This window comes from Neofelis nebulosa, chromosome 17, assembly GCF_028018385.1.
Source record: "Neofelis nebulosa isolate mNeoNeb1 chromosome 17, mNeoNeb1.pri, whole genome shotgun sequence".
In the NCBI taxonomy this organism is placed as follows: domain Eukaryota; kingdom Metazoa; phylum Chordata; class Mammalia; order Carnivora; family Felidae; genus Neofelis; species Neofelis nebulosa.
Window position 1 is genome coordinate 55,551,655 of NC_080798.1, and position 27,874 is coordinate 55,579,528.

The 27,874-nt window shown below is 60.0% G+C and overlaps 1 protein-coding gene across 3 annotated transcripts in view; it reads left to right on the plus strand.

The window, feature by feature from the left end:
• The window catches only part of CMIP (c-Maf inducing protein), a 233,304-nt gene extending 206,735 nt beyond the window's left edge, over positions 1-26,569 (plus strand). For all 3 annotated transcript variants that reach the window (XM_058708803.1, XM_058708804.1, XM_058708805.1), the window contains 12 exons: positions 1,150-1,503; positions 9,395-9,460; positions 10,689-10,715; positions 10,954-11,002; positions 13,552-13,659; positions 15,753-15,869; positions 17,368-17,508; positions 18,263-18,310; positions 19,384-19,530; positions 20,425-20,530; positions 21,893-21,963; positions 24,555-26,569. In XM_058708803.1, coding sequence (XP_058564786.1) covers positions 1,150-1,503; positions 9,395-9,460; positions 10,689-10,715; positions 10,954-11,002; positions 13,552-13,659; positions 15,753-15,869; positions 17,368-17,508; positions 18,263-18,310; positions 19,384-19,530; positions 20,425-20,530; positions 21,893-21,963; positions 24,555-24,608 — 1,288 coding nt within the window. In that variant the 3' untranslated portion in view covers positions 24,609-26,569. The remainder of the gene's footprint in view (positions 1-1,149; positions 1,504-9,394; positions 9,461-10,688; positions 10,716-10,953; positions 11,003-13,551; positions 13,660-15,752; positions 15,870-17,367; positions 17,509-18,262; positions 18,311-19,383; positions 19,531-20,424; positions 20,531-21,892; positions 21,964-24,554) is intronic.
• Positions 26,570-27,874: the final 1,305 nt, after the last annotated feature.

The window sequence follows — 27,874 nt, forward strand, 5'->3', positions numbered from 1 at the left end:
AGCCAGGGGTGGAAAGCTTGGGCTCTGGGGGCAGAAGGAAGATGCACAGGGGAGAAATCAGGGAAGACTTTTTGGAGGAGGAGGATCTGCACAGGATCACATGGGATCTCAGAAGCCACGTGGTGGTGAGGAGCCAGGGGTTTATAGTCAGAGACCTGGCTTCAAATTCCAGCCCCCTCCACTTACAAGCCACAGGATCAAGGGTAGGTCATTTGGACCTCGAGAAGTGTCTTTCGTCACCTGGAACTAAGAGATGGTAATGCCGGCCATTCAGACGTATCTGAGACGGTGGTCTGTGATAGCACTTAGCGCAGTGGCACCGACAAAGGAAGCCCATTGCTGGAATTGCCTTCACTCTAATGAGCCTCCCAGTAATGTTTGGAAGCACCCAGTGTGGAGGTGCTTTAGCCAGCCTCAAGGTTCTGACAAGTCCTGCTGCATAGAGGCCTAATTTCATTGTGTTTGGCCCAGCGTTTCCCACACAAATACGACATCAGTGATGCCGTCGGGGCCTTTTCTCAGTGAACCCCTGTTAACAAGCATCATCCCTCCAGGCCGGTGGAGATGCTTTAGCTGGGGGTTCAGCCAAGGGCAGGGCCGATGCCGTGGGCTGGAGGCACCCGCAGACTGCAGGCGACTAGAATTCCGGGGTTTGGGATCCGCCTGGGAAGTGGGCTCCCAGGGGAGCTGGATGCTGAGCCTCGTCACCTGACCAGCTGCCCCCAGGAGAGAGGGGGGCAGCTGGCCCCCAGGATGCAGCTGGAAGCACAGGCACTTAGTGGATCTCACGGGTGGCCGGGGGAGGCCTGCGGTGGAGGTGAACGCCAAGGCCTTGTGGTAGCACGGAGACTCTGGCGTTTACTCATTGACCCATCACGTGTGTGTTGAGTGCCCCCCTCGAGCTGGGACTGCCGCAGGAGCCTCCGAGACCGACGCTTCAGCGTGGATGCCGTCTGCACCCCTCCCTGCCTTGAGACCTTGAGCAAACCACGGGCAGAGCCTCAGTTTCCTCACTTGCAGGCTGGGATATGACAGCACGAGCTCACAGCACTGCCCCCGGGGGCTCCTGGGGTGGAGGCCGGGGCGCTCGCGGGACTGTCTGTCGCACGCACGGTGGTGCTCACACACCCTCTCCGCCTCTCCCCGCAGCCGTGACAACTCCCCCAGCCTGAAGGAGATCCGGAACGGCTGCCAGCAGCCCTGTGACCGGAAGCCCACCTTACCTCTGCGCCTTCTGCACCCCAGCCCGGACCTGGTGTCTCAGGAAGCCACGCTGTCCGAGGCGCGGCTCAAGTCCGTGGTCGTGGCCTCCAGCGAGATCCACGTGGAGGTGGAACACACCAGCACTGCCAAGCCGGCACTGACGGCCAGCGCGGGCAATGACAGCGAGCCCAACCTCATCGACTGCCTCATGGTCAGCCCTGCCTGCAGCACCATGAGCATCGAACTGGGTCCCCAGGCCGACCGCACGCTCGGCTGCTACGTGGAAATCCTCAAGCTGCTGTGAGTGTCCCCGCCGCGCGCCTGTCACCGCCAGGGTGGGAGAGGGGAACTGGGCTGCGCAGCCGGGTGCGGCCGCGCCTGCTGGTCCGAGGCCTGCAGGGTGAGCGTGCTGAGTGTGTGTGTGTGTGCGCGTGCGAGCGTGTACTGAGGTGTGTGTAAATGTGACTGGGCGCCCCGGGCGCAGATTTTGGGTATGTATGCGTCTTGAACACATGCTCTGTGCGTGAGAGTGTGTGCGTATGCGGGGGGTGTACGTACGGTGTGTGGGCTCGTGTATGCTTGAGTATCTGGGCACGTGTGCAGGCTGCGTGCATGAGCTTGAGAATGTGTGTGTAAGCCTCTGCGTAGAGCTGCCAGGATGTCCACGAGCACATGGGTGCCCAAATGTGTCTATGAGTGTGTGAGGGGGAGGGGGTCGCCTGAGTGTGTGTGTGCGCGTGTGTGCAGACACGCCCATGAGCTAGCCTGTGACTGTGTTTCTGTATCGAGTGATCTGTGCATGCTCTGTGCGCCTGCGTGTATTTCTCGGCAAGTCCCGGCCCCTCACCCGGCCTGGCCCGGCGGGCGGTGGTGGAGGGTGGCCTGCCGATCAGCTCCGTGCAGGCCTGGCTAGTGGGAAGCAGACAGGAGACCCGGTTCTGCTGCGGTTGGTGCTGCTTCTGAGCCGGGTGCTTCGGGCCCAGTCCTCCCGCTCCCTGAGCCTCGGTTGTGCGGCTCTACGGCGAGGGGGTCTTAATATTTGACCCTTGAGGGTCTTTCCAGTTCTGCCTCTCACACGTGAACCACCCAGACCCATCTCAGTGGCGGACACCTGCTTCCTGCATCCGCAGGTGAAGGAAGGGGCCCCCTTGGTCCGGAGACCCCAGTGGATGCCTCCCCGTGTGGCTCCCATAAGGCCTGTTCTTCAGACAGAGCTTGGCCCCGCTCTCAGGACTGGGTCCCAGACCCGGCATTTCCAGGCACAACCACTGGGGGGTGGGAGGCTTTTCAGAGGGATCACGGTATGGGTACAACTGTGCGGTTACCCCTGACCAGTGCGTGGTGCGTGTCTAATGACCGGGCACCGGGGACACCTGGCTCCTGGGCCTGGTCAGTGCTGACGGGGTTTCACCGCGTCCCTGTGCCTACACGACTCCGCACGGCGTGCTGTGTCTCTCTCACGGATGTATTGCTGCCCTGAGCGCGCTCCTGGGCTGGACAGTGCAGGACAGCCTCTCGGTCGCCTGGAGAGCCGGAGAATTGGACCGGGAGGTGCCTGGGGGTGTCCCCCGTGCTGCACAACCAAGGCCTGTGGTATCTGTGTGCACACATACCTATGCATGCACGTGCACACACACACATACACACGCGTATGTTATACAGTGGCTTCTTGTGGCTTGAGAATTCGGGTGTGGCAGAGGCCAGCTGAAGGCACTTCCTCTGGCCCCTGAGAGGGGAGGGCGCGGCCTCCCCGGGTCCCCAGGGTCAGCGCCAGCCTCAGCGTCTAGCAGCAGAGGCCAGCTGAGGGCGCAGCCACTTTCAGTGACCTCCTCACACTCTCACACCAACCGAAGGGAACTCCAGGTTCTGCTCGGAGGGCATTGCTGAGAACACACGTCCGTCTGTCTAAGGCAGGGGCAGTCCCCACTTGCTCCCAAGAGCAGAAGTCAGCCCTCCGGGGGATAGGTCAGCCGTGGCCCACGTCTCCTCCTCGCCCTGGTGGAGGCAGGGTCCCCCGGGCCAGAGACGCCCCGCGCTCTCCTCGGCCCCTTGCTTCCTCTGGCTGTTTTCCACAAGCACCTGGAACCCCAGGCCTTCTGGCCCCGGTTTCTCATCAAGCATCGAGGGTTTGTGTTTCATCATGCAGCTGACACACGTTTTTTTTCCTTCTTCACAAACATGCTCACGAATGCGGACTCTGTTCTCCCTGGTCTGCTTCTAGGCCTCCTGTCCACCGGGGTTGTGTAGCCACCAGGGCGTGGGGGGGGGGAGGGGGGTGGCGGGTGTCAGGTGGCGGGTGCTGCCCACCGGGAGGCGGTCCTGACCACTGCCCGGAATAGCACCTCACCCCTGCCTGAGGGTCTCCACGAAGCTGGTTTATGTTTCCAGAAGCCTTTTCACCTTGGGGTGGGACAGCGCCTCAGAACACAATTTGCACATGCTAAACTCTTCCTGGCCCTTTCCCTTCTCTGACCCTGCTGCCTGCTTGCGTCTCTGGCCCACCCAAGGCCCTCAGACACGCCGGACCCACAAACCCCTGCAGCTCCACGGGGTGACACGTTGGAAATGACGCAGATTCAGAGCCAGACTGCTGAGTCCAGGGCTGTGGATGCCAGGAGGGCTTGTGGCCTTGGACGAGTTACATGTCCTCTCCGAGCTACACCTGCATCCGGGACGTTTTCTGGGCACCTTATAGGCACAGACGCTAGGCCAGTGGGAGTTACCGCACTTTCTGGGTATGACAGGGTTTCCTCTGTTTTAAGACACCGTTGGGAGTGAGGTGCGTTCCCGATTATATCGCGCTTTGAGGGGAAGAAAGCCCCAGTGAGGCATTTAGCACACAGATCGCAAGAAGCATGTGTGGTCTGAGAACTGAGGACCCGTGGCCTTCTGACTTAGCCTGCCGTGCGCTGCAGGCAGCGTTCTTGGCTCCTTTGGGCCTTAGTTTTCTTGTCCGTATGGTGCGTGTCATGATGTAGGGCCTTTCTGCCGGCCCAGCTCTGGTTCTTGGTGAAAGTGCACTGCTGTTCCCAACTAGCACACTCCTCAGTCAGATTTACGTGAGGGAGGGGAAGCGTAGACGATCTAATGTGGAGCGGGGCTTCGGAGCAGGGCATTGTCGGGGCCACGGGAGCCGTACTTGGAGCCGGGGCCCGGCCTGGCCCATCCACCGGAGCCGGCACTGCTCTTCCCGGAGCGTGACGGCAGCCCAGCCCAGCCCAGCCCACGGCCCCGGATTACTTGCTCTGACACCTTTGAAAAGTAACATAAACCACGAGAAGTTCCCTGGAGACCCTTAAAAAGGAAAACTATTCCCAGCGCAGGCCAGCCTTACCCTTTTGAGGCCCGGGCCGGGTGGCACGATGGAAAGAATGTGGACTCGGGAGGGAAATCCGAGCAGGTTCGGGTCTACAGTAGTTTGGAGTCCACCTCTTAACCTGCTGGGCAACTGTGTCCAACTCACGCATCTATTCGGGCATCCCGCTACCAAGTGCCCTCCGCACGCGTCCACCGGGCCAGGCTCTACGCTAAATGCCAGGGCTCCCAACTCCTCTCCTGCCCTCAGTCCCTCTGGATCTGAGTGGTGCCAACTACTGGCAGTGGTGACGTTGCCCGCCTGGGGGGGTGGGGCGTGGAGAACTGCTGCACACGTTGGGGGGCCGCAGGCAAGGGGCCGCTCTTCCTTCCGGGAAGAGAAGAGAGCAGACGTCCTGAGGGAGAGGTGGGCACATCCACCCTCTCTGACCAGCTCAGATCTGGCTGTTTGTTCTTTTGCAAAAACCCGGCGTTTGGAAGAGGCCCTGGTGGGCTGGAGGTAAGCGGAAGATGCCTCATCCTCGGGGGCCTTAAGGGAAAATGCAGACAGATGTGGGGTCGTCCCGATGACTGGGCGGCGTCACTAGAACGTAGAAGGCAGGCGCTGGGGAGGGGACACAGGAACCGTTGGACATCGCCCAGGGTGGTCCTGCCTGGGAAGGAGCTGCCCCAGCCAGAGGCCGCAGCTCCACTGTGCGCGCCAGGCGCGAGGTGCACGGAGGGGACCGGATGGGGGCTTGCAAGCCCTGTCACACGAGGAATGGCTGAAATGGCTTCCGACAGGCTGAGGGATGGCAGGGAGGCGGGACGTGACGGTGGGGCCAGGACCGAGTCCGTGAGCGTTGCTGGAGTCTGACACCCCCACCCCGGGGCTGGGGCCCGCGAGAGTCGGGGTTCGCGTTGGGCGCTGTCCGGGCCAGTGTGCCCGGGCCTTGCGGCTTCTCAGGGCTCAGGCTGGCGCGTCAGCTCCCGTTGTGCAGCCGGGGCCGCGTTCTCCCCATGCCGCGGACGAGCTCTGTGAATCGGGAGGAAAGGGTGTGTTGGGAGGAAGCGTCTCGTCTGCGGGGCAGCTCAGAGCTCTGCTTCGGGCGGCAGCTGTCAAGTCGGCCTGCGGCTTCACGGGGCGTAGGTCACGTCTCCACCAGACCGAAGCGGCTGCCCCGGGTCCTGGGAACCACCCTGTCCCCGTTTCCTGTGTCCGCCCCTTCACCTGCCCCCCTTGTCCCTGGTGTCGCCCACCCCCAGCACAGCAAGAGAAGGGGACTTCTCAGCCGTCTGGCCTCAGACCATCCGCACAGCGCGGCGTGAGGCGGGAGACCTGGGCCGCCTGCGCACCGACTCCAGCTTCTCCCCCTGTGAGCTCCGTGGCCTTCGGCGGCTGTCCGACCTCTTAGGGAGCAAAGAGCCTCTCTAGAGCCAGCCTGGCCCCATTAATGTCAGGACCAAGTGTCTGGGGAGTGACACCTGGGACTCATTGGAGGCCTGCAGGACGCTTATGCTACCTCATGTCCCTTTCCTCCCTGAGCACGGGGCAGGCCTGGCTGCCTTCTTGGGGGTGGGCAGTCAGGCCGCTTAGAGCCTGGTCGCTGATCCCCCTTCGATCCTAGGCCGGGCTGGCCCTGCTCTCCGAGGCCCACGGCAGGTGCTCTGCTGGCCACGGGGGGCCCACAGCCCACCCCTCGGGCCTGGCCAGCTTCTGGGCACCCAGCCTTTGCCCGCCACACCTGCCACGTACCCCCAAACTTGTAGACCTGGGCGTTTGGAGCAGACGAGGGCGCCGACTGTAGACTTGCAACTGGCTTGGCCGAGGCGAGGGAGGAAATCTGCCGCCCTCTCCCTCCTCGTGCCCGAGGCCCCCACGCTCAGCCCCGTGTGAGCTGCCACAGTGCAGCCGGCAGGAGGCCGAGCTGTGGGCCTGGGAACACAGGTGACACACAGCGCCCCACGGAACGGGCCTGTCGATGCCCGCTTCTGTCCAGGAGCGACCCCGGGCTGGGCTGTGTGGCCCTGAAGCCCAGCGTGCGCCTCATGCCTGGCACAGCCCCAGCTCCGTGGCCTCTGACACCCACTAATTATGAGCGGTTTGAAGTCTCCTGTTTAATGGTATTTCTACGTAGAACTTTTTTTTTTTTTTTTTTTTTTAAGCAAAAGAATAACCAGGAGTGCCTTTCTCCCTAGAGGGAAGTGGCCTTCCTGCAGAGATGTAAGCGGGAGACGGGGTGTCGTGTCGTTCGGTTGATGGAGCACGGATGTGGGAGCCCGGCTCCTGGGTTCAAGTCCCAGCTCCTACCAGCTGTGTGACGGCCGGCGCTGGCCCTCACTGAGCGTTCTCGTCTATAGAATGGGGGTGGTGGGTGCATCCAGCTCAGCATATAAACAGACACACGGTGTATCGGGAGAACAATTAGGGACAAATGTCGAGAAAGCTCCTCGGGGTGGTGGGGGGCAGAGGAGCACTGGATGATGATGAGAACTAAATGGAAACGAGTCCCAGGGCCGTAGGACCACGGTTCCGGTCTGGGTCCTTTCCTCTGCCCCGGGCTGGTCTGAGCACCGTCGGCGCCTCCTGGGGGCACCGCCAGGCGTCAGTAGGGGTCCAAACGTAGCGCCCCCTCCTGCCAGGATCCGGGTCAGACTGCACACTCAAGCTTGCAGCTGGGGACACGCACCCCACTTGACAACATTTCCTTCCACCTGGGAGTGAACCCCACACCCTGGCCGCGTCTCTCTCGTGTGTACCGGGGCCGCAGCTCAACAGTCCTCTTCTGGGCACCAGCCGTCCGCCTGGCCTGGTGCCCGGCATGGCAGGTGCAGAGATAAGACGCAGCCCCTCCCAGGGTGCGGGCACCTGGGTGCCCCGACCGTCTGCAGCTCAGGCGGGGCCGCTCCAGTGGCCTCGGTTCTTGTGTGAGGGGTAAAGCACTGGGACCTCAGAGGTGCCCGCCCGGCTTAGCACAGTCGGTGAGGACTGGCTACCCCTGGGTTTGGTTTCTGGCAGAGTCCCCCAAACCAGAGAAGTAGGGGGACCCAGGGCAGGGACAGAGGTCACAGCCCCAGAGGCACCTGAGGCCAAACCCAAACCCCCAGTTGGTGACTTGTGCAAATACGAGGCATCTCTGGGCTTTGTTTTCCTCCTGCAATATGGGTTGTCGTAATTGGGGTCTCGCGGGGCGTCTGTGAGCATTAACCGGGACCCGTGTGAATGCTCTGGCTCCTGGTAAAGGCCCGTCTGTCCTCTGGCTGAGGCACCGCCGTGTCCCACACGTTCCTTCCCCTGCCCCTGACCCGGCTGGCTCCCGGGGGGCCAGCTGTGCTGGTACCGTGTGTGGGGCACCCCTGCCGACTCCACAGCGGCCTCCAGAAACTCTTGCTTCCTTTCTGGGGACCTCTCTCTGCGGTCACCCTGCCAGCTCCTTAGCCACTCCCTGCCTGTAATATAGATTCGCAGTGGGTGGTGGTCGTGGGGCCATTTCCGTGGTCTGAGCAGTGAGTGCTCTCTCAGCACATTGCAGCTGTCATGCTCATTCATGCCAAATGTCCCTGTTCTGGCACAGTCGGCCCCTAGGTGGGGAGGGACCCTCCAGTGCCTGGTCTCACCTGAGGCCTCAGCCAAAGCCTCAGCTGCCGTCTGTCAGAGCTGGCGAGAGCCAGGCCTGGATCTGATTTCCCATCCACCACAGCTGTGTTAGCGTGCACAGTTAACTTCTCTGAGCCTCAGTTTCCCCATCTGTTGAGTGAGGCTGATCTTCACCGTGAAGAAGAAGCAGGCGAAGTTCTCGGCGTGAAGGAGTATGTGCACAACGTGCCGGTGAGGTCGCAGCTGCTGGTATTTGTTCCATTACCGTCATCATCACCGTCATTGGCAGGGACCTTTTTTTTAGTTTATCTATTTTGAGAGCGAGTGTGTGTGAGCAGGGGAGGGGTAGAGAGAGCAGGAGAGAGAGAATCCCAAGAAGGCTCCACTCTGTCAACACAGAGCCCGATGTGGGGCTCACGCTCACGCACAGTGAGGTCATGACCTGAGCTGAAGTCAGACGCTCAACCGACGGAGCCACCAGGCGCCCCTAACAGTGACTGTTCAGGAGAAAAAAGCTGTTATCTGGACAGAGGAGTAGAAGTCGCTGATAAGTCAGGAGGGTTGCCCCAAACTGCAAATGAATAGCATACCATTTTTATGTTTTATATGAGTACGTCTACAAATCTGCCACCGGGTTCTGGACAAAGATGAGAACACCTCTACGTTCCCCTCATAAGCCCCCCGGGCCAGACCGCTTGGGCGGCCGCAGCAAAAGTACACAGACCGGGTGGTTTTGACAACAGAAACCTGTTTTCTCGCAGTTCTGGAGGCCAGAACTCCGAGATGATGGCGTGGGCGGGATGGGTTTCGTCTGGGGCCTCTCTGCTGGGCCTGCAGTCACCTTCCTTCTTCCCGTGTCCTCACACAGTCTTGCCTCTGTGTGCGTGTCTGTCCCGGTCTCTTCTCTTGAGGACGCTGGTCGCGCTGGGTCAGGGCCCACCCTCACTGCCTCGTTGCACCTTCACTGCATCTGTGTTGCCAAACACAGGCACCTTCTAAGGTGCCGGGGTTGGGATTTCAACCTGATAACTCAAAAGTCAGAAGGAACAACGATCTGGTAACCTGGGTGCAGAGGTGAGGTGGGATGAGGCCCCAGGGAGCCAGATGGCTGGCCCCTTCGGTTGCCTGAAGGAACTCTCTGGACGGGTTCTGTCTGTCAGGCTGGCGGACACGGGCCGCTCATCTTCCCAGCTCCCTGCAGGCGGGAGGTGGCTGGAGCACGGTTGGCGAGTCCCCGCCAGTCCCCCGCCCCGTCCTTGGCCACAGTCTGAACCTGACTGTCCCCCCTTCTCTCTCTAGGTCGGACTACGATGACTGGAGACCGTCTCTGGCCAGCTTGCTTCAACCCATTCCATTCCCCAAAGAGTAAGTCCCACACCGGTCTCTGACCTCAGCGGTCCACCGGTCACCCCGAGAACACCGCGGGCGGTAGTGGGAGATGGAGAGGTTGGTCCTCAGCTGTGAGGCCCCTGGGGAGGCCCCCCACCTCCGGAACACGGGGAGATTACCTCATGGCAGCGACACGAGGATTCGCTGAGCCAAGCAGGCAAACAAAGCCCTCCCCACCGAGCCTCCGTGCAGGGGAGTTAGCAACTTCTGTTCTGCTTCAGGTGGGAATGGGAATACCTGTCTGTGCTCTCTCCGGTGGCCACAGCGAAAATCGGAAGATAATGCACGTGGAATTGCTCTCTGTGCCATGCCCCCATATGCTGAAAGCTCTCTTATTGCACCCATTACGATTATTAGCTTGTGTTCCACAGTGAGTTGGGCCAGAAATGGACCCTCCCGTCTCTCTCTTGCCAGCCCTTGTGCCAATATTGAATTTATCACAGGAAAATAGGGAGAAAACTGTCTAGTGGATAATGGCCTGCGGAGAAGGCTTTGTCGGAATAACCAGGCCCTAAAATGCCTCCAGGTCTCTGTTTTGACAGATGTGGAGAAGCCAGGCCTCAGGAGGCAGCTCAGGGCTCTCTCAGGAGCCGATTAACGAGCCTGTGTTTATGAAATGCGGCTCTCCGAGGGGGACATTATACCTGGTAATTGCCCCATTTGCTGGCCTGGCCCGTCCCTGGGGCCCCCAGGACTCAAGACCGGAGAAATCCGACTCCTGAGAGCCACGGCTGTCTCCAAAGAGCAGTGGCGTCACTGGCTGCGCTCGCTGTCCCCATAGCCCCGGGGACACATGTGACAGTGGGCCCATGATGCAATTCGCTTGGAAAACGGTCCCCAGATGCCCCTCTGATGCACGGCGATAATTAGCACAGCCGCACCTCAATGGTGGAACAATTAGTGCACACACCTGGGTCTCTGGTGCCCGTGTGCACGTGCTCACAGACACCTGCTCAGCACCCACAGGTGTGGGACCCGGGCCGTGGGGGGCTCGGTATGCTCCCGTCGCCAGGATCCTGGCCTCGTCCAAGGAGGCCTTCGCTTTGCAGTTTCCAAGAGGGACAGAATGTCCCTGTCTCACTCTCAACCTCCTCCTTCTTCGGATCAGACATAAAGCCACACCGTCCCCAGGGGAAGATCTTTGGATCACTGAGGGTTTCGAAAGCCCCCCGCTAACTGCAGTTTCCCTTTGTTTTTGTTACAGAGCCCTCGCACACGAGAAGTTCACCAAGTGAGTATTTGGCCACCTCCCTCATCACCTCCTTCCGGTGCGAATGTCCTCTGCCGCGGCCATGCTCAGCGGCCAGCCCTCCTTCCAGCCAGTTCTCGGTCACGTGCATAGCCAGGCCTGCCCGAGGGGTTTCCTGACACTGCCAGCTCCCCCGCCCCAGCCCTCCCCTCAGCCCCCATCACTGTCCACACAAGCCAGGACCCTGGCAATGACTCTGCCCCCACCCTGTCTCTTTCAGGGAGCTGAAGTACGTGATTCAGAGGTTTGCCGAAGACCCGCGACAAGAGGTGAGCCCCCCACTCTGCCTCTCGAAGGCACCTTGTCAGGGCTACGGCGTGATGCCTGTGGGCCACTCTGAGCCTTCTGTGGCTCTGTCGGGGCCTCTCTGTCTCCCACAGGCACTCAGAACACTGTACAAAGGCTCCTTGGCCTGGAGCGTGAACACAACCGCCACTCCCCCCCCAACCGCCCCCCCCCCCACCGCTGTGATCGGGGGGTGGGGGTGCCTGGCCCATGATGTCAGCCTTTTACTGTAAACTCAGGCTAACCAGAGGTGGTTTGCCACCAGCTGGCGGTTTCTTCTTGGAGCACAGGCCTTGTTAGGGGCGGGCTGGCACAGGGGCTCCCAGCCAGCTCCAGGGTAGTGCTGGTCCCTCTTTAGCCCTGCCGTTCTGACATCCACAGGTCAGCAAAGACATCTGAGCTGGGAAGACATCTGAGCCGGGGTTCATTTCCTGGGCATGGTGGCTGAGGGCCTCTGAAGGGCCGCTCTGCCTCCCCCCACCCCCCCGTATCTGGGCTTCAGGGAGAGGTCAGCTTTCCCCCTGAGGCTTCGTGAGCAAGGACTCGGGTGGCCTGGGTTCCTCCATCCACTGCATCAGGGACATCAGAGACACCTGGCCTTGGTCAGGTGCTCACCCTGTGTCGGGCACCTGCATTTTCTCTTGGAGTCCTTGCCACAACCACGAGTGGGGTCTGTCGTCAACCCCATTTAACACCAGAATTACCCTCCTTTTGGAGCTGAGTGACATCTCCTTGGCCACGCAGCTGGTACCTGGCCAAGGCAGAGTTCAAACCCAGGGAGTCTGCCTCCAGAGCCTGTTCGGTAGGTGGGGCCAGGCGGGGCTGCAGACATGAGGGGGACTCCCACTGGCCCTGCCCCGAGGAGCTCACAGCCCCCTTCTCCACCTGCATGGATCCTGGGGTGTGATGAGGGGATCTGGCTTCTAGCTGGGGACAGACCCCCAGCAGAGCAGAGGGTTGAAGATGGGCAGAGGACGAAGGGATTCCTTCTTCTTAACAGAGCCAGAATATATTCTCTTCCGGCCCCACGGTGAAACATAGTTCTAGAACACCTTGATTCTAAGCCCTGATTCCAAAAGTGGTTCCCCGGCTGCAATGGGAAAAGCGGAAATGCTAGCTAGGCAGGTCTGGGCTGCGCTAAGCCATTCTTCGCTGCATGTGAAGACAGATTCCCAGAATTCCCCTGGAAAGTGAGCCTTTATTTCAAACACCAACTTTGAAGTTGAAGAATAAAAGTGGTCCCAGTTGCTTCCCAGAGTGGAGAAGCAGAGCCAAGTGCTGGGAGGAGACTTGCCAAGCCCTGCACCATACGCGAGGCCCGGGGGACTGGTGAGCGAGGGGCCAGGCCGGTCTTGCGGAGGGGTGGGGTGCAGAGGCCCGGCACCGCCCCCCCCCCCCACCCCCGCCTCCTCGCCAGGCCCTGCTCCGGGCTCCTCTGAACCTCTTCCTTTGATTCTGTTTCTTGTCCCCTCTCTCCCCTCCCACCTTCTGCCTCCTAAAGAAGCCGGACTTCTAAACCGTTTGATACATTTGCCGAGTAGAGTTGCATACTCTTGATTCCCTATTTTTTGAAGTAGACAAATTAACATTTGATATTTTTCCGACTCAGAGGGAAAGAAGTCAAAGCCCCCCACCCCCCTGCCTCTGTTTTCTGTTTACTTGTGTGTGGGTTGTGATCAATTGCATATCTGTAAGTAAGTGGCTTTTGGCAGCAAATTGTCCTTCCTTCACTCCTGAAGGAAATGATTGGCCACTTCTATCAGGTTTCTTCTGAGGACAGAGAGGAGGTAAGAAACAAAGGCCTTGGTTTCCCTCCCTCTCCCTCTCTCTCTCTTTCTCTCTCTTTCTGCAGCTATAGTAGGGTGGATGTGGATGGAATTTCTCCCAAACACACATACGTGTTTGCACACGCCCACCCACCCACCCACACGCGGGACTCTGGGAAAGCAGTTGAGACCCAGAGAGAGCGTTGCATGTGCATGAAACCGCCCCACCCTGGACAGAGCGCCTTCCAGGGAGAGGCAAAGACTCAGCAGGTGGCTCAGGGGACACGCAGCGAAGGCAGCAGGCAGACCCCCAGTGGTGGAGGGGGCAGATGTCCTGAGAGAGCAGGACAGAGGAGGGTCAGACAGCTGAGGGCAGAAAGCAGGAGACAGGACTTAGAGGTGCAGAGAGAGAGGAGACGAAAAAGAGCTGCCGCCTGTGCTGTGCCCGGAAAAAGGCGTAGAAAAGGGGACTGAGTTGAAGCAGTAGCTTTGAGCCTGTCTCTCCCTGATCTGTCCACAGACTTGCTTCTATTCAGAGCAGCTAACCAAGCCAGGCCTGGCCCTTCGTCCCGCAGAGCTGATGGGGAATGGCTAGCGTTCCCCAGTTTACAGATGCCACGGTTTTTCCCAACAGGCCTTCTGTGGAATTCAGTAGGAGGTCGGAGTCGCCGGACTAGACGTTAAACAGATTTCTTAAGTGCGGGACTTGTGGGAGCTGGTCTCGTCTGTGTGATGGGGCTGACTGCTGTGCCCCTTCTCTGCTGCAGGTACACTCGTGCCTGCTGAGCGTGCGGGCCGGCAAAGACGGCTGGTTTCAGCTGTACAGCCCCGGAGGGGTGGCCTGTGATGATGACGGGGAGCTGTTCGCCAGCATGGTACGTGGGACGGGACCCTCGGTGGGCACTGCGGGCGGGGACCGGGTTTGCCCCGCCTGATGAGCGCCAGCACTGTCCCGGTCCGGCAGTGGCCAGCCTGGGAATTTCCGGATGGCATCGGAGCCAAAGAGGAAGATGGTGATGAAGACGGTGACCAGGACTGTCGCTTTCTGCCTCTCACCCAAGCAGGCACCAAACCGAGGGCGCAAAAGTCCTGTTCTCGCCCCATCTCACTCGGCTCCGTCGGGAGGTGACACGTAGTGTTACCCCGCTTTCCAGGCAGGCAGCAGAAGCCCGCGGCCCTCACTGCCCGAGCTCATGCAGCTCACCGTAGTGGCAACGTTCAGATCGAGCTGCTGAGATCAGGTCGAGCTGCTGAGGGCTCAGAGTGCTCAGAGATTCTAGAAGGCACTGCAGACCCACCAGCTCGCCCGACCTTTGCGATGAGAAGTCAAGGTCAGGATGACCATCTCCTCCTGGAGACGAGAGGTCTGACGTCACCAGACCCACAACTGGGCACCCGCCGTGATTTCCAGTACTTTCTTCGTGCGGGACACTGTGTTGGGCACCTCACGTGCCCTGTTTCTTCTCGGTCTTCAACTTTATCGCATAACCACGCCTGTGCTGAGGCAACTCCGGACAGGTGCCGTGGCTTACCTGAGGTCACACAGGCTTTCAGCCTCCAGGTCCCTCCCTTGATGGGGCCCACGCTGTCCAGAGCCTGCCCTTCCAGGGGCAGCGTGACCGTCTCCTGAAGGGGGGCACAGACTGTCCTCCAGGTGGCCAGTGACCTCAGCTGTCCCTCCTGCTCGCAACACCAGCTGGGTTCTGTGACCAAGCGTGTTCCCAGCGGCGAGAAAACAGGATTCAGGGGGCCTCTCTGCTGCGCCCTCGCTTCGCCCCCTCGTCTGTAAAACGGAGTGGATCACCAGGCGATCGCCCGCAGTGACGGAGGCAGGGCGCCCAGCCAGGGCCTAGCGCACAGCCCGCCCAGAAGCGACAGCTGTGGTTGGTCTTCTCTCTGCTGGGCCGCCCGTCCAACAGGGCCAGCTCGCGAAGCTCTCCGCAGTGACGACAGATCCGGCGCTGCCTCTGGAAGCTTTCTTGAAAGGGACTTATTTTTAGATCGTTTTCCTTACGCACTGGCTCTCCACTCCCCACCCACTGCCTGACAAGTCCCTCTTGAGTGCCCTGTGCATCCTGGAAGTGCACCCCACCTCCCCACTCACGAGGGCTCCCCTGATGTCACAGCTTCACCATGGCAACAGCCGGCGGTCCCCCACCCTGTGTGGCGGGGACTCGGTGTGCGGAAGAACCCGGGGGGCTGGCAGCTTCCCCACCTGAGAGATTGCGTCTGTGCTGGAGTTAACGATGGAGCGGAAAAGATACACGCGGAAAAGGAGGCAGGCAGCCCCTGAGAGAGCAACGCGGCGTTTCCATGGAGACACGGGGGGCAGGAGCGGTCCCCTTGATGAGGCTGCCGTTTCCAACCATGGAAGGGCATTTGCCATTGCACAAAGGGGGAGAGCACACTAGGCATTTGGGGCCCCGGCCCTGTTGCTTGGGGTCCCCTGCCCTCGGGACCCACCTCCAGAGACACCGGAAAGAAACACCGTCGCCTTAGTGTCTGCCCCGCGTGTAGCCCAGGTGGAGCAGAATTTGCCGGTTCCTGGGTTTGGGGGGCAGGTGATCCCTGAGCACCTGTGGAGCTCATGGGGCGCTTGGGAAGGGGAGGCAGGGCTCCCTGCAGGTCTCTGTCCCACGTGTGGTGGCACCGTACCCCCTGAACACTTACTCCCCGTCCCACCCCTGCCCTGGCAACCGCTCCACTTCCCGAATCTGACACCCCAGGTCCCTTCCGTGTGCGGAATCCTACAGGCTCTGTCCCTTGTGATCGGCTTACGGAGCACCACATCCCTGTGGTTCATCCACACCGGAGCACCTGTCGGTGGGAAGAGGGGGGTCTGATGGTCTTTTCAGATCTGGTGTCCAGAGAGGGTGTGGGGAATCCTTCCGGCATGCCACCGGCAGGCATCTCGGGCCACAGCCCCACTGTGGTCACTGCCCTTCACGTGGGCTGTCTCCCGTCATAGGTGCACATCCTCATGGGCTCCTGTTACAAGACCAAAAAATTCCTGCTCTCCCTGGCGGAAAACAAGCTGGGACCCTGCATGCTCCTGGCGCTGAGGGGGAACCAGACCATGGTGGAGGTAAGGAGCTGGCCTGGGTCCCTGGCAAGGCTGCTGTCTTGCCCGGTCCTTCGTCTTTGTTCACTGGGCACCTTACAGGAGCCCAGAGCTGTTAGGGCAGCTGGGAGCACAGCGGTGGAGGAGGTAGGTGTGGCCCGGCCTCTCCTGAGTCGAGCGGGAGCGGTAGCCCCCCGCCTGTCACAGTTGATACCTTTCACTTATGATCAGGGGAGGTTTCTGCCCATTTGTCTATTGCTGTGGAGCAGGCCACCCTGGGGGGGGGGGGGGGGGCTCGAAACAATGGTACTCATTTATTTGGCTCACGGATCTGGGGGTGACTGGGCTCAGCTGACAGGTTCTCACCCTGGGTCTCTCATGAGGAGACCGGGCCAGCTGGGACTCCAGGCCTCTGTCTATGAAGCAGCCTGAGCAGAAGTATTCCTGTTCCCCGGGGAACACATGCCTGGCCCAGGTCCCCCCTGCCTCATCCTAAAGTCCCCAGAAGCCTGGGGCCCCCAGAGCCACTGTCCACAGACAGGATGGCAGAAGCCATGTTGCTCTTCCTGGTGCAGCCCCGGAGTCAGGCAGCAGCACTTTGCCACGTCCTACCCATGAGAAGTGCTGGCCGGTAGTCACGGCGACGGGGATTAGAACACCTCTCGGTGGGCAGAGCATCAGAGAACTTGAGCCCCAGAGCATCCCTGCCAGTGAGATTTGGGGGCCCAGGAGTCAACAAGAGGCCCCACAGCAGGGGTGAGGAAGAACAGAGGAGGTCAGGATGGCTGAGTCAAGGGGTTGGCGATTTTGGTGGATGGGCCCAAAGAGCCTAAGTCCCCAAAGGCCCCGGTGGGCATCTCGGAGGTTCACTGAGATGCTTGCGCAGGGAACTTGCAGGACAGGGGTGGGCAGGGAGCCAGGAGGCAGGTGAGCCGTGCTGTGAGGGCCTGGGCCGTGCTGTGAGGGCCTTGGCAAATGAGAAGTCCCCGGAAAGGGCTGCCCGCATGCTAATCCTGGGCGAGAGGGCCGGAGAACAGAGATCGCGTCGGCTCCCCAAGGCTCTGGGAGGCAGTGTGTTGCAGGTGTCCCCCGGGGCTCCAGTTTCATTCTGAGCCTGTCTTGCACACCAACCATATGCCAGGCACGGGGGGATAACTAGGGATGGAAAGAGGTGCCCTGTCCTTTGGGCTCTCTCCCAACCCTTGAGGTCCTAGCATGCATCATTTCTTCCCGCATTTGCCAAGAGCCTGCTCCGTGCTCAGCTGGCTGTGCACGAATGTTCCCGTTGTACAGACGGGAAGCTGCGATACATGATTTGCCCGGGTCACCCAGCCAGTAGGACAGCGAAGGGGGAGCGTGGTTCCTCGTTTGCAGGATGAGATCTCGGGGCACGTGGAGCACGCGGAGCTTATCCGAGACCCCTCCCTGTGGCGCGCGGGGCTGTTGGCACGGGCTGAGGTCCAGCCCTCCGTGCCTTCAAGGACCAGCCCTGCTGTAACGCACCTCCGCTGCTCTCGGGCAGATCTTGTGCCTCATGCTGGAGTACAACATCATCGACAACAACGACACCCAGCTGCAGATCATCTCAACCCTGGAGAGCACGGGCGTGGGCAAGCGCATGTACGAGCAGCTGTGCGACCGGCAGCGAGAGCTGAAGGAGCTGGTGAGTCCCCGGCCCGGCTCTGGGGCGCACGTGCCGGGCCCGCCAGAGCACAGCTGGGGTGCAGGGGGATGGAGCCCGGGTCCCCCGCCCACACCAGCACGGGCCTCTGTCTCCGCGAGTCCTCCTCCAAACCCGGAGAGGTCGGGGCTACCACCTGCCACTTTCTAGGTGATCACAGACGTGTCAGGTCGGTGCCCCAAAGTCCCGGAGCTCCTACGGGGCCTGGCCAGGAGTCGCATCCTGCCTCACCCCAGGGCCCTGCGCGGCAGCCACTGCCTCCCTCCCCATATCCCACAGGCCCTTCTTTAAGTGCACCAGGGCTGGGCTTCAGAGGGGTGGTGAGCCCACACCTCCCTGGTCTCCTGGAGCAGCTCTCACCCGGCGGCCGATAGGAGACGGTGTATAAATACTCCAGCTCCCTCTCCGCACAGGTGGGACACCTCTGAGACATGACTTCTCCACCATTTCCCAGAGGACCCCCAGCGGTAGCGGTACCATAACGCTCCCTTCCTGGGGGGCCTTCGCCGTCTCACTCACCCACTCCCCTGCTGGCGTTTCTGGGGATTCCCTCTCTGATAAACCGGCTGTGTTCACACCTTGTCTTGGGGTCTGCCCCCGAGACCGAGACCACCGCGTGGCCTTCGGCCGCCGAGAAATAAAATGGCGCTGTGCGTGATGTCAACGGGGAGGGGGGTGTGCAGGCTGGCGGCCCAGGGGAAAGAACGGGTCGTCATCAGTCCGGTTTCTGTTGCAGCAAAGGAAAGGCGGGCCCACCAGGCTAACACTGCCCTCCAAGTCCACGGTGAGTTGGTTTTATTCTCCTGTGGGGCTGGGTAGAGGGAAGAAGGCAATTAGATTAGACCTCCCTGATGAGGAACTTTAGCCGGTGGAGCTGACCAAGGGCCCTGTGGCACGTGACAGGCCAGCTTTTCCAGGAGGGAACCAGGTTCCGGGAAACCAAACACGGTAGATTGTCGCTGGTATTAACGTTAATATGTTACCAGTTAATAATAGTACTAATAATATACATTGAGCATTTACGTACCGGATACTGGGGTTGTTCATTTTATCACCACAACAACACTGTGAGGTTGGCGCCTCTCTCCAGCCCCACTGACAAGGTCTTCGGGGATCTTAGTTCCTTCTATCCTGTGCCGCCGTCCTTGGCATGAGGTTTCTACCTCGTGATCCAAAAAGGCTGCTCAAGCCCTGGCCATCAGGTCTCCATTCACGCCAGCAGAAGGAGGAAGAGCAGAGAAGAACATGTCCCTTCCCTTTAAGGGCTTTCCGAAAGTTCTCCTGGACACATCTCCCTGTATACCATTGTCCAGACTCGGCACACGGCCACATCTAACTGGGAGATTAGCCTTAATTCGGTGTGGCCGTGTGGCAGCTAGAATCCAAGGATTCGATCACTAAGATGAAAAGGGAGAGCGGACATTCCCTGCAGCCGCCTGGTGGTCTAGTGCTCACGCGTGTCTTGCCCTCCAAAGGCCTTAGAGGTGGGGGGACCTCAGTGTTCTCAGGCGGGCAAAGGGCCCAAGCTGCTGCCTGGGAAGGGGAGCTGGCCAGGTACACACGTCCGTGTGCACGCACACACGCCTGCGGGAGGGACGTGCCTCGGAGCACCCCAGTCGGTGACTCAGGGTGTGAGTCACGGCACTGGAGGCTTTCTCTCCCACCCACGGGGACGTGGGGGCAGCCGCTCCCAGCACCCCCCTCGGTCCTACCCCCCCCTCCAAGCCGCACCGTCACCCCTGCTGCAACTGTCTACGGGGCAAGGGAAGGGAGGTGGGGACAGGGGTGCGGAGGGGTCTCCGGAGCGCCTGGCAGCCCCGGGCCCTCCCCAAGAGCCCGCCGCCTGTCTGTTTGCAGGATGCCGACTTGGCTCGTCTGCTGAGCTCCGGCTCTTTCGGAAACCTGGAGAACCTCAGTCTGGCCTTCACCAACGTGACCAGCGCCTGCGCCGAGCACCTCATCAAACTGCCTTCTCTCAAGCAGCTGAACCTGTGGTCCACTCAGGTGCACACTGTCTGCCTGCACCCTGCTCTGCCCCCACCCGCCCCCGCATCCTGCCCCCTCCTCCATGCCCCTGTGCGCCCCTGCTCTGCGCCCTCTTCTGGGACTGGCCTTCCTGCCTGGAGCCCGGGGCCCAGTCTCCTGATTACCCCGCCCCTCCCCAGCTCAGCACCCCCTGCATAGGCCAGAGGACACTTAGGACCTCGTGAAGGCCAGTGGCCCGTTTCACAGTTGGAGCTGCTGAGGCCCAGGGCAGGGGTGTGCCCAGCAAAGCGTTAGAAGCCCTGAGAGGCAGGGCCGAGTCGTGATGCTGGTCTCCCGCACCCGCCTGGGTAGCACACGGGCAGCTCGGGAGTCTTCCTGTTGTGATAACAACCACAGCACACTGAGGCTTGCTGCCCACGCTCGGTGTCGTTTGCGCTGCAAAGCGCCGTGCGTGGATCAGCACACGTGGTCTCCACTCCCCACCTGTGACGTGGAGGCCCCGCCAGAGCCCTCCTTTTGTAGAAGAGGAACCAGGTGTTCCCGGCAGTCTGCCCTCCAAGGCCCGTCCTGCCCCATCCTACCGTCCTGCCCAGGGAAAGGCGGCCTTGGCCCTCACTGGTAGCCGGAGCCCCTGAGTTCAGAGCCCTCCTTGACAGACAGCAAGACCGACTCCTGGGAAGGGCCCTTGGCTGGCCCGCATCCCACCAGCAGAAGCTGGACTCGAACCCCGGTCAGGGGAAGCATTTGAGTCTTTGGAGAGAAGCGAGGGCAGCCCAGATCCCCCGGCTTGAAAGGCGGTGGCTCTGTCCCCGTCACCTTCCTCCACCGCTGCCTCCAGCCTCGGAGTCCTTTCCCTGAGTGCCGTGGGGACGCGGGTCGATCCCCAGGGCTGAGGGGTTCTGTGCTCCACAGTTTGGAGACGCCGGCCTGCGGCTCCTGTCGGAACACCTCACCATGCTGCAGGTGCTGAACCTGTGTGAGACGCCTGTGACCGACGCTGGCCTGCTGGCCCTCAGCTGTGAGTCCTGCGGGGGTGGCCAGGGTGGGCAGGGCCTGCTTCGTGCATGCGTGCACACGAGCATCCATTCATCCACTCACCCATCCACCCATTCATGCCTGCGTGCATCCGTTCATTCAACAAGTGCTCATGAGCACCTGCTGTGTGCCAGGCACCGTTTTAGGTGCTGGGAACACAATAGGGGACATATCCCTGCCCTCATGGAACTTATATTCTAGAAGAAAACGGAACAACGAGTGCCCTTATCCTCCAGATACTTGTCTGAGGGATCAAGTTCGGGAAAGTGCCCTAGGATAGGCTTGCCCTGCTCCCCTGCCCAGTAGCAGCCATCAGCCGGGGTTAGATGCGCAGATTCTCAGGTCCTGCCCCAGACCTGCTAACTCAGAAACTGCAGTTTAACAAAATGCCCAGGTGATTCCCACGTGTGGTTGAAGTTTGAGAAGCATTGCTCTAATAGAAGGAGCCACAAAACACCCAAGGAACCCAGAAGTGCCGATTCCTGCACCCCAACCCTAATCTACCAGAGCAAAGTCTTGGGTGCTGAGCCTGGGAAGCTGCACTGCCCATGTCCCACCCACTGGTTTAGATGACAGGCCCCATGCCTCAGCTGGGAGGAATCATGGAGGGATTCCCCGGGGAGGTGACCGGATCTGGGTGAACAGGACATACGTGGGAATTGGCTGAGGGGGTTGATACGCTGGGCAGGGGCCATGGCTCCTACAAGGTTGCTGGCAAATTCCAGATGGCTTGGGAGGGGGTAGGGGGGGACAGGAGACAGGGGTGATGGAGGGCACAGAGGATGAGGTTTGGGGACACTTTTCTGCAAATGTGCTCTTTGGACACTGTCATTGGAGTCACACAGCCCCTGGCTCGGTGCCCCCAGGAACGGGATGGAACACCGCACCTCTGATGGGTGGCTCCTGACCCAACCAAAGTTTGAGACGTGCTTTCAAGAAGGGCGGTCCTGGGTCAGCCCTACTGGGAGAGCTCCCAGAGCTCCCCTCGGGGAAGGGCCCAGCCTGGCCCACTGGGGCTGACCTGGAATGTGGCAGGCACACTCTGGGGAACTTCAGGGGACAGCAGTGCAGGGACCTGACAGACCAGAAGGAAGGGAGGCTCAGAGAGCAGGGAGAGAACATAAGCCCAATTCAGACCAGCTCCTGCCTGAAACAGACTTTCTGTCCTGGTGGTGCCCTAGCAGTGACCCTGAAACCCTCCCACCCCATCTCCTCTCCCGCCCCATCTCCTAGACAGGGGCCTTGGCTACAATAGTCAGCCCCCCAGCTTGACTGTCCCATACCTGCAGCTGCCTTTGTGGGGTTCTCACTGACCTAATGCCTGTGTCTGTCTGTCCTTGTACAGCCATGAAGAGTCTTTGCAGCTTAAACATGAACAGCACCAAGCTCTCGGCTGACACCTATGAAGATCTGAAGGTAATTCTTCGCTTCCTCCCTTTCTCCCTCCCTTCCCCCCTTCCCTCCTTCTTTCCTTCCATCCGTCAGCATCTAGACACCAGTGCTTTGCCCTCGTGGAGCTTATTCTCCAGCAAGAAAGGCTATTACACCGGCAGGTAAGTCAGTAAATAAAATAATGGCGGGTGGAAAGGAGTGGTAGGGAGGAAGCCAGCAGGGAATTGGTAGATTAGAAATAGGGAGGGCCTGTTTGGCATGTGATCATCAGGGATGGTCCCTTTGAAGTTACATAAGCTGAGACCTATAAGATAAGAAGCCATGGATGCAAAGGATGACAGGAAAAGCAAGGGCAAACAAAGGTCCTGTGGCAGAAAGGGTTGGTATGAACTGACTTTGTAGCAAATGTGACTAGAAAGTAAGAGAGAACAGACTTGGGCGAGACTGAATAAGCCCCCATAGGTCACAGAAGGGTTCTGGATTCCATCCAAGTTCAGTAGAAAGCTTTCAGAGACTCTAAGCAATGTTGTGAGTTATGCTTGTAAAGGCTTGTTGTGGCTGTTACCAGGAAAACTGATTTTTTTTGCTGGAGCCGGGGGTGGTCCAAGCAAGAGTAGAAACAGGGAGAACATCGACAGGGCTGATGCAGTCATGGGTTAAGCTCCTGGTCCTGTAGCCTGGGCTAGGTTGGCACTATAAAGTTGGGGCAAGAAAGAAGATCTGAGTAGGGAAAGGTGGGCACGTTTCCTGGGGGACTGGTGGAGCTTGGCCTTCAGAAGTCTGCTGCCCCCATCACTCTGGGTCCAGTACCAACTGCCCCGGAAGGAATGAGTGGGGCTGCAGATAAGCCAGCGCTGAGGACGGAAGGGCTGGGCCAGGCAGCCAGACGCACCATGAGACGCCAGCACCTTCACACGCTGGAAGCCACTTGGAAGGAATCCCCACAAGCAGGGACCACCCCTTCCCCGCCCCACCCTCAGCCCTCCAGCTCAGCCAGACCTGCGGCCAGCTTTAGAGCACCTACTATGTGCCAAGCCCAGGCTGGGGACAGGGACAGGACCAAGGTGCATCTGGTTCACCACTGCCCAGGAGGAAGCTCCGTCCTGGCAGACGGATACCTGCAGTAACCAGGCCAGGACAGGGCTCAGGGACCAGCAGGGAGGGGACAGGGGACAGCCAGCCCTGCTCAGTAGGGCAGAAGAGCCTTCACAAAAGGAGGTCTTGAGAAGGGAATCTGCCGAGCAGGCCAGGAGAGCCGTCAGAGGGTCCTGAGGAGCATGTGAGGCGGGGCAGGGGTGCGGCCGGCGCAGAACCAGCCTGAGTGCACCCTCCATGGCCTCCCCGACCTGCCGGGCCCAAGTGGGCGTTTCTGCACCGTTGAGGATTACTGTGCCCCCTGAAGGCGAAGGAGCAGAGATCCGGGTGCCCTAGCCAAGCAGCAGAGGGGTGTGGTCAGCCCCTTGTGGACAAAAGCCGCTTTCGAGCATCCGAGAGACCCCATGGTGCCAACTTGAGCATACTGGCCAGTGACGCCCAACCTCTGTGCTGCGGGCATCGGATGGCCCGGAGGCTGTCTGCCTGCCTGGGGGCAGGCGGCCTGCACTCCACATCAGGCAGGCAGGGCCCTCCAGCTCACGGCCCCGTCTCTCAGGAGAACCTGGAAACCTCCGTGCCAGTTTGCCATGTCCTGATCGGAGAGGTTGGCTTAAAGAAGTTTTTACAGTGCTGCACAGGGGAAGGCAGCCCCCAGTCTGTAGCCTCTGCCTGAGCAGCGGGGCTGGGGGTCCACGAGCCAGAGCGCAGGGGAGAAGCGCGGAGGAGCCGTGCGTACGCACGGTAGAAGGTGACACTGGCCGGTGCCCCCACGGAGAGTCTGGAAGAGGGAGCGAAGGGAGGAGAGCCATTAGCCCTGTCTGTGCAGTGAAGGCTTGTGGAGGGAAGGCCAGCTGTTTATAAAAGAAGGAAGAGAGGCGATGTGTCTGGGTGGCAGGGATGGAGAGCGGGAAGCAGGTGTGAACAACAGCAGGTGGAAGCTTGCAGTCTAGACGGTTCCGACGCGGGGGCGTCCTGCAGGGGAAGACTCGCGGCCCCCCAGGTGCCTGCATTTATGGCGATCCCGCCGCGATTTCCGGTAACGATGGCCTGTAGGCGGTGGTGCCGGTGAGGGTGGTTCCCGCCTGTAGGGCACACGGCCTTGTGTTGTTCAGGGCGAGCTGTGCGTCAGGCGGTTCCACCCTTAGCGCCGTCCTGTGAGCCGTGGCCGGATCACGCTGGCTCCACAGAGGAGGAGGCCGGGGGCTCTGCCCCCCGGGGTCGTGCAGCCAGCAAGTGGCAGAGCTGGGGCTCCCACCGGGGCTTTCCGCCTTCAGAGCCAGGCATCCACGGCCTCGCAGAGGCAGGGGGCACGGAATCCCCTGCAGCTGTCCGCCCACCTGCGACCCCCGATCCCCCGGGGCTGCTGCCCTGTGCTCCCCGAGGTTACCCAGCTCTGAGCCCCAGGGAGCCCCGACGGCAAGGTGGGGAGGGCACAGTGGGAACCCCGGCCGTGGCTGCGGGGGAGCCAGGCACCGCCGGGCCAGGTTCGGGAAAAGACCGTCCTCCTTGCTGCCCCGCAGGCCAAGCTTCCCAACTTGAAGGAAGTGGACGTCCGCTACACGGAAGCCTGGTGAAGCTCCCGGCTCGGCAGGAAGGAGTTTGCAGCTGCAACACACGACTTTTGACTAATAGCCGTAGAGCGCCGGCCCTGGGGTCCCGCCCCCAGCGTCCCGGCTGTGAGATAGATGGGGGAGTCTTTCTGGGGGCAGAGGGCGGAGGGGGGAGGGGGTGGGGAGGGGGGCCGTAAGCACGCCCAGCCCCGCCTAATTCTTTTAGCTTCATAATTGGAAACCTTGACCTGATCCAAAAAGGACTTTGTAGCAACCAGAGGAGCATCAGCGGGTCGGGGGAGAGGGTGGGGGAGGGGTGGGGGCCTTGGGGAGGGGGGACCCTTTGTGGATTTTCTTTGCCTTTGTGTTCAATGCTGTGTGGGAAAAGTCAACTCCGATGCCACCATCACACGACCCTGATGGGCCTCGAGGGCCGAGGAAGGGTGCTTTCTTCCTCACAGGCTCCACCGAGAACTCGCCCCCGCCCCCCACCATTGGGACAAGAAAACCCAGACATGTCATTGCACCGTCCTGTGTCCTCGCCATTGCTATGCAAAGTGATTCTTGTTGTACATAAGATTTAAATAATGCGCCTATTTAAGAAATGTTGACAAATTGCGGGTCTGGGACCTGCCTCTTATTTATGAAGTCTTTGACCCTCCCTCCCTCCCTCCTGCCCTCCCACCCCGCCCTCCCCTGGCCCGTAGTACTGTATAAACCAGTCAGCTGTTGGGGTAGTGGTAGTATTATTGTTATTTTTTTAAAGGAAACAGACAAAAAAAAAAAAACCTCCTTGGAAAATTAATTGCTTTTTCGTAATGGATTCTGTATGCTAATGCTCGGCCGTCTGTCCGCCCGCCCCCACTGTGCGTTTCCAATTCCCAGATGTCTCCAACTTGCCCCCGGGTGAGGGTCAGGCTGGGGGGCAGAAGTGGGGTCCCCACGTTGTAGTCCTGTTCCTGCCAGGCCCCGGCTTTCTCTCAGCCCCCTCTTACGCCGTTTGGGGGGTGCTAACCTGTCCTCCCTGGTCCATCCCCTGGAAGAGCTGCCCCAGCCCCGTCCCCCGGAGAGCTCCCATCTCCGGTGGCCTCTGCCATCCCTGTCCCCACTGAGACTGCGGCCTGTGGCCTCCCCGCCATCCTGTGCTTCACGTGGTCTCCTCACGCATGCCTGCTTCTCTGCATGGTCTCTTGGGAGAAGAGAGAGACGTCGCCTCCACCAGCCTGACTGCCCACCCCACCCCTATGAATGTGACCGCTACAGCACAGACACCCTTTCTGTCCCCACACCTGCCCCGAAGACAAACCAACCTCCGTTTCTTTTGTAAACAGTCGGCTTTTTCTTAACAAGCCCTCCCTGTACAGAACAGCCCTTTTATGGTTTACTTGGGGTCCCCTCTCCCCCCAAGCCCCCTCTTCTGTTGGTTTAGCACAAATACCGTCCCCCTCCGGCACCCCCAGCCCTGACCCCTCAGTCAATGTAATTGTTTTATATATATTTAATCTTATTCAATGGAAACCATGCTTTTGTCGTTTTATACTTTGCTAGGTAGACTTTATTACCCACCCCCCCGACTATGCCCTCATTTTTTTAAAAAAGGAAAAAAAAAAGAAATTGGGTTTCAGTCTTAATTCATTTTACGTGCCAGGTTTTATTTTGTGTGTGCGTGTGAGTGTGTTCTGTTTCGTGTTTTGTTTTCTTCTGTTGTTGTTGTTTTCTGTTGTTTGGTTTTATTCTTTCCCCTCCGGTCCCAAACTTTGTAGCACTCTGGTGCAGGAAGAAGCAAAAACAAAAAAACAAAAAAACAAAAAAAACAAAAAAACAACAACAAAAAAACTCTAAAAAAGAAACAAAAAGAGCCGAGACATGCCATCTTTTCCCTTCGCACTGTTGCTTTTCCTGATGGTTAATACTACTGTCACGTTAGCTGTGTTCAGAGATGTGAAATACTTTCAGGCAAAAATAAACTGTAAGTGACTCATTGACATCTGGCCTTTCTGTGTGGCTTCGAGGGAGCCTTTCGGCGGGGACGGGAAGGGGCAAGACCTGGGCCGAGGTCAGGACTCCTCTGAACGTCCCGAGCTGCTCACCCTCGGCACCGTTGACATTGGGGGCCAGGCCCTCCTTTGTCACGAGGCCGTTCTGTGCATCCGAGAATGTCCTGCGTTGCCCCTGGCCTCGGCCTGCTAGATGCCAATAGTACCCAGTCCCCCCCGCCCCCAGACATAACAGCCAAAAATGTCCACCAGGGACAAAATCACTCCCTGGGGGAAACCCAGGCTGCCAGTCTCTGCATCAGGGCCCTCACGGCAGCTCTGGTCCAGAACTTCTAGGACCGATGGGCCTCTTCGTCACCTGGGGGTCTTGGGAAAATGCGAGTTACGATTTCCAAGGTCTGGGTGGGGCCCGAGACTCTGCTTTCCAGGACCTCTGGGAAACCCAGATGCTGCTGGTGTTTGGAAGCCTCTCTGAGTTCAGCAGCCTAGAACCATCCACCCGGCTGCCCGCTCACCCACATGTCCCCAGGAGGCAGTTGGAGGAGTCCAAGGAGAGACTTTGTTTCCACTCCTCTCCTAAGTCATTCGCTTTGCAGGGTTTCTTTGCCCAGTGTTACCCCAGCGCAGTGGCCCGTCGCTCACGCCCCACATCCAGCACATTGCCTGCCTTCAGAAGCCGCTTGAGAATGTTCCTGAGTCTCCTCCTCCTCCATCAGTATCTCCACCTCCCTCACCCTGGGCCGGGCCCCTCATCCCTGTCCAGGGGACCGAGCAGCCGCCTCGCTGCCTTCCTGGTCCATCCTACACCACCTTCCTACCCTCACTACCTGCCCTGCCTCTCCACATCCCTGCTGCCCGCTCCTGGCCCTCCTCACTTCCAGAGGCCTCTGGCCACACAGGGAAAGCAGGAGCCGCGGGCGGGGATCAGGAAGGCCCCAGACTTCAGGCGTGGCGGGCAGGCCAGCTGCAGGTGGAGACGTGCGTGTACGAGGCGCAAACGCCTGCTCCATCCCGGATCCTTCCCACCCGGGAGAGGGGGGCGGCTCACAGCAGGTGCGCCCGATACCAGATGGAAGGGGGGGGTCCCTGCCAGCCGTCCCATCCTCAGTCCTCCTCCTCGCTCTGTCCTGCATCACCTGGGGCTCCTCCACCCACTGGCTTCTGGGGGAGCCTGGAGAGTGAGGCTGCCCGGCCAGGGGTTCCCCTGGGCGTCCCAGCTTCACAGTAGTTCCCTCCACAACTCTGGCTCTCGGAGGAACACCTCTCCCCTCTCCGGGTCTTAGTCTGGCGGGA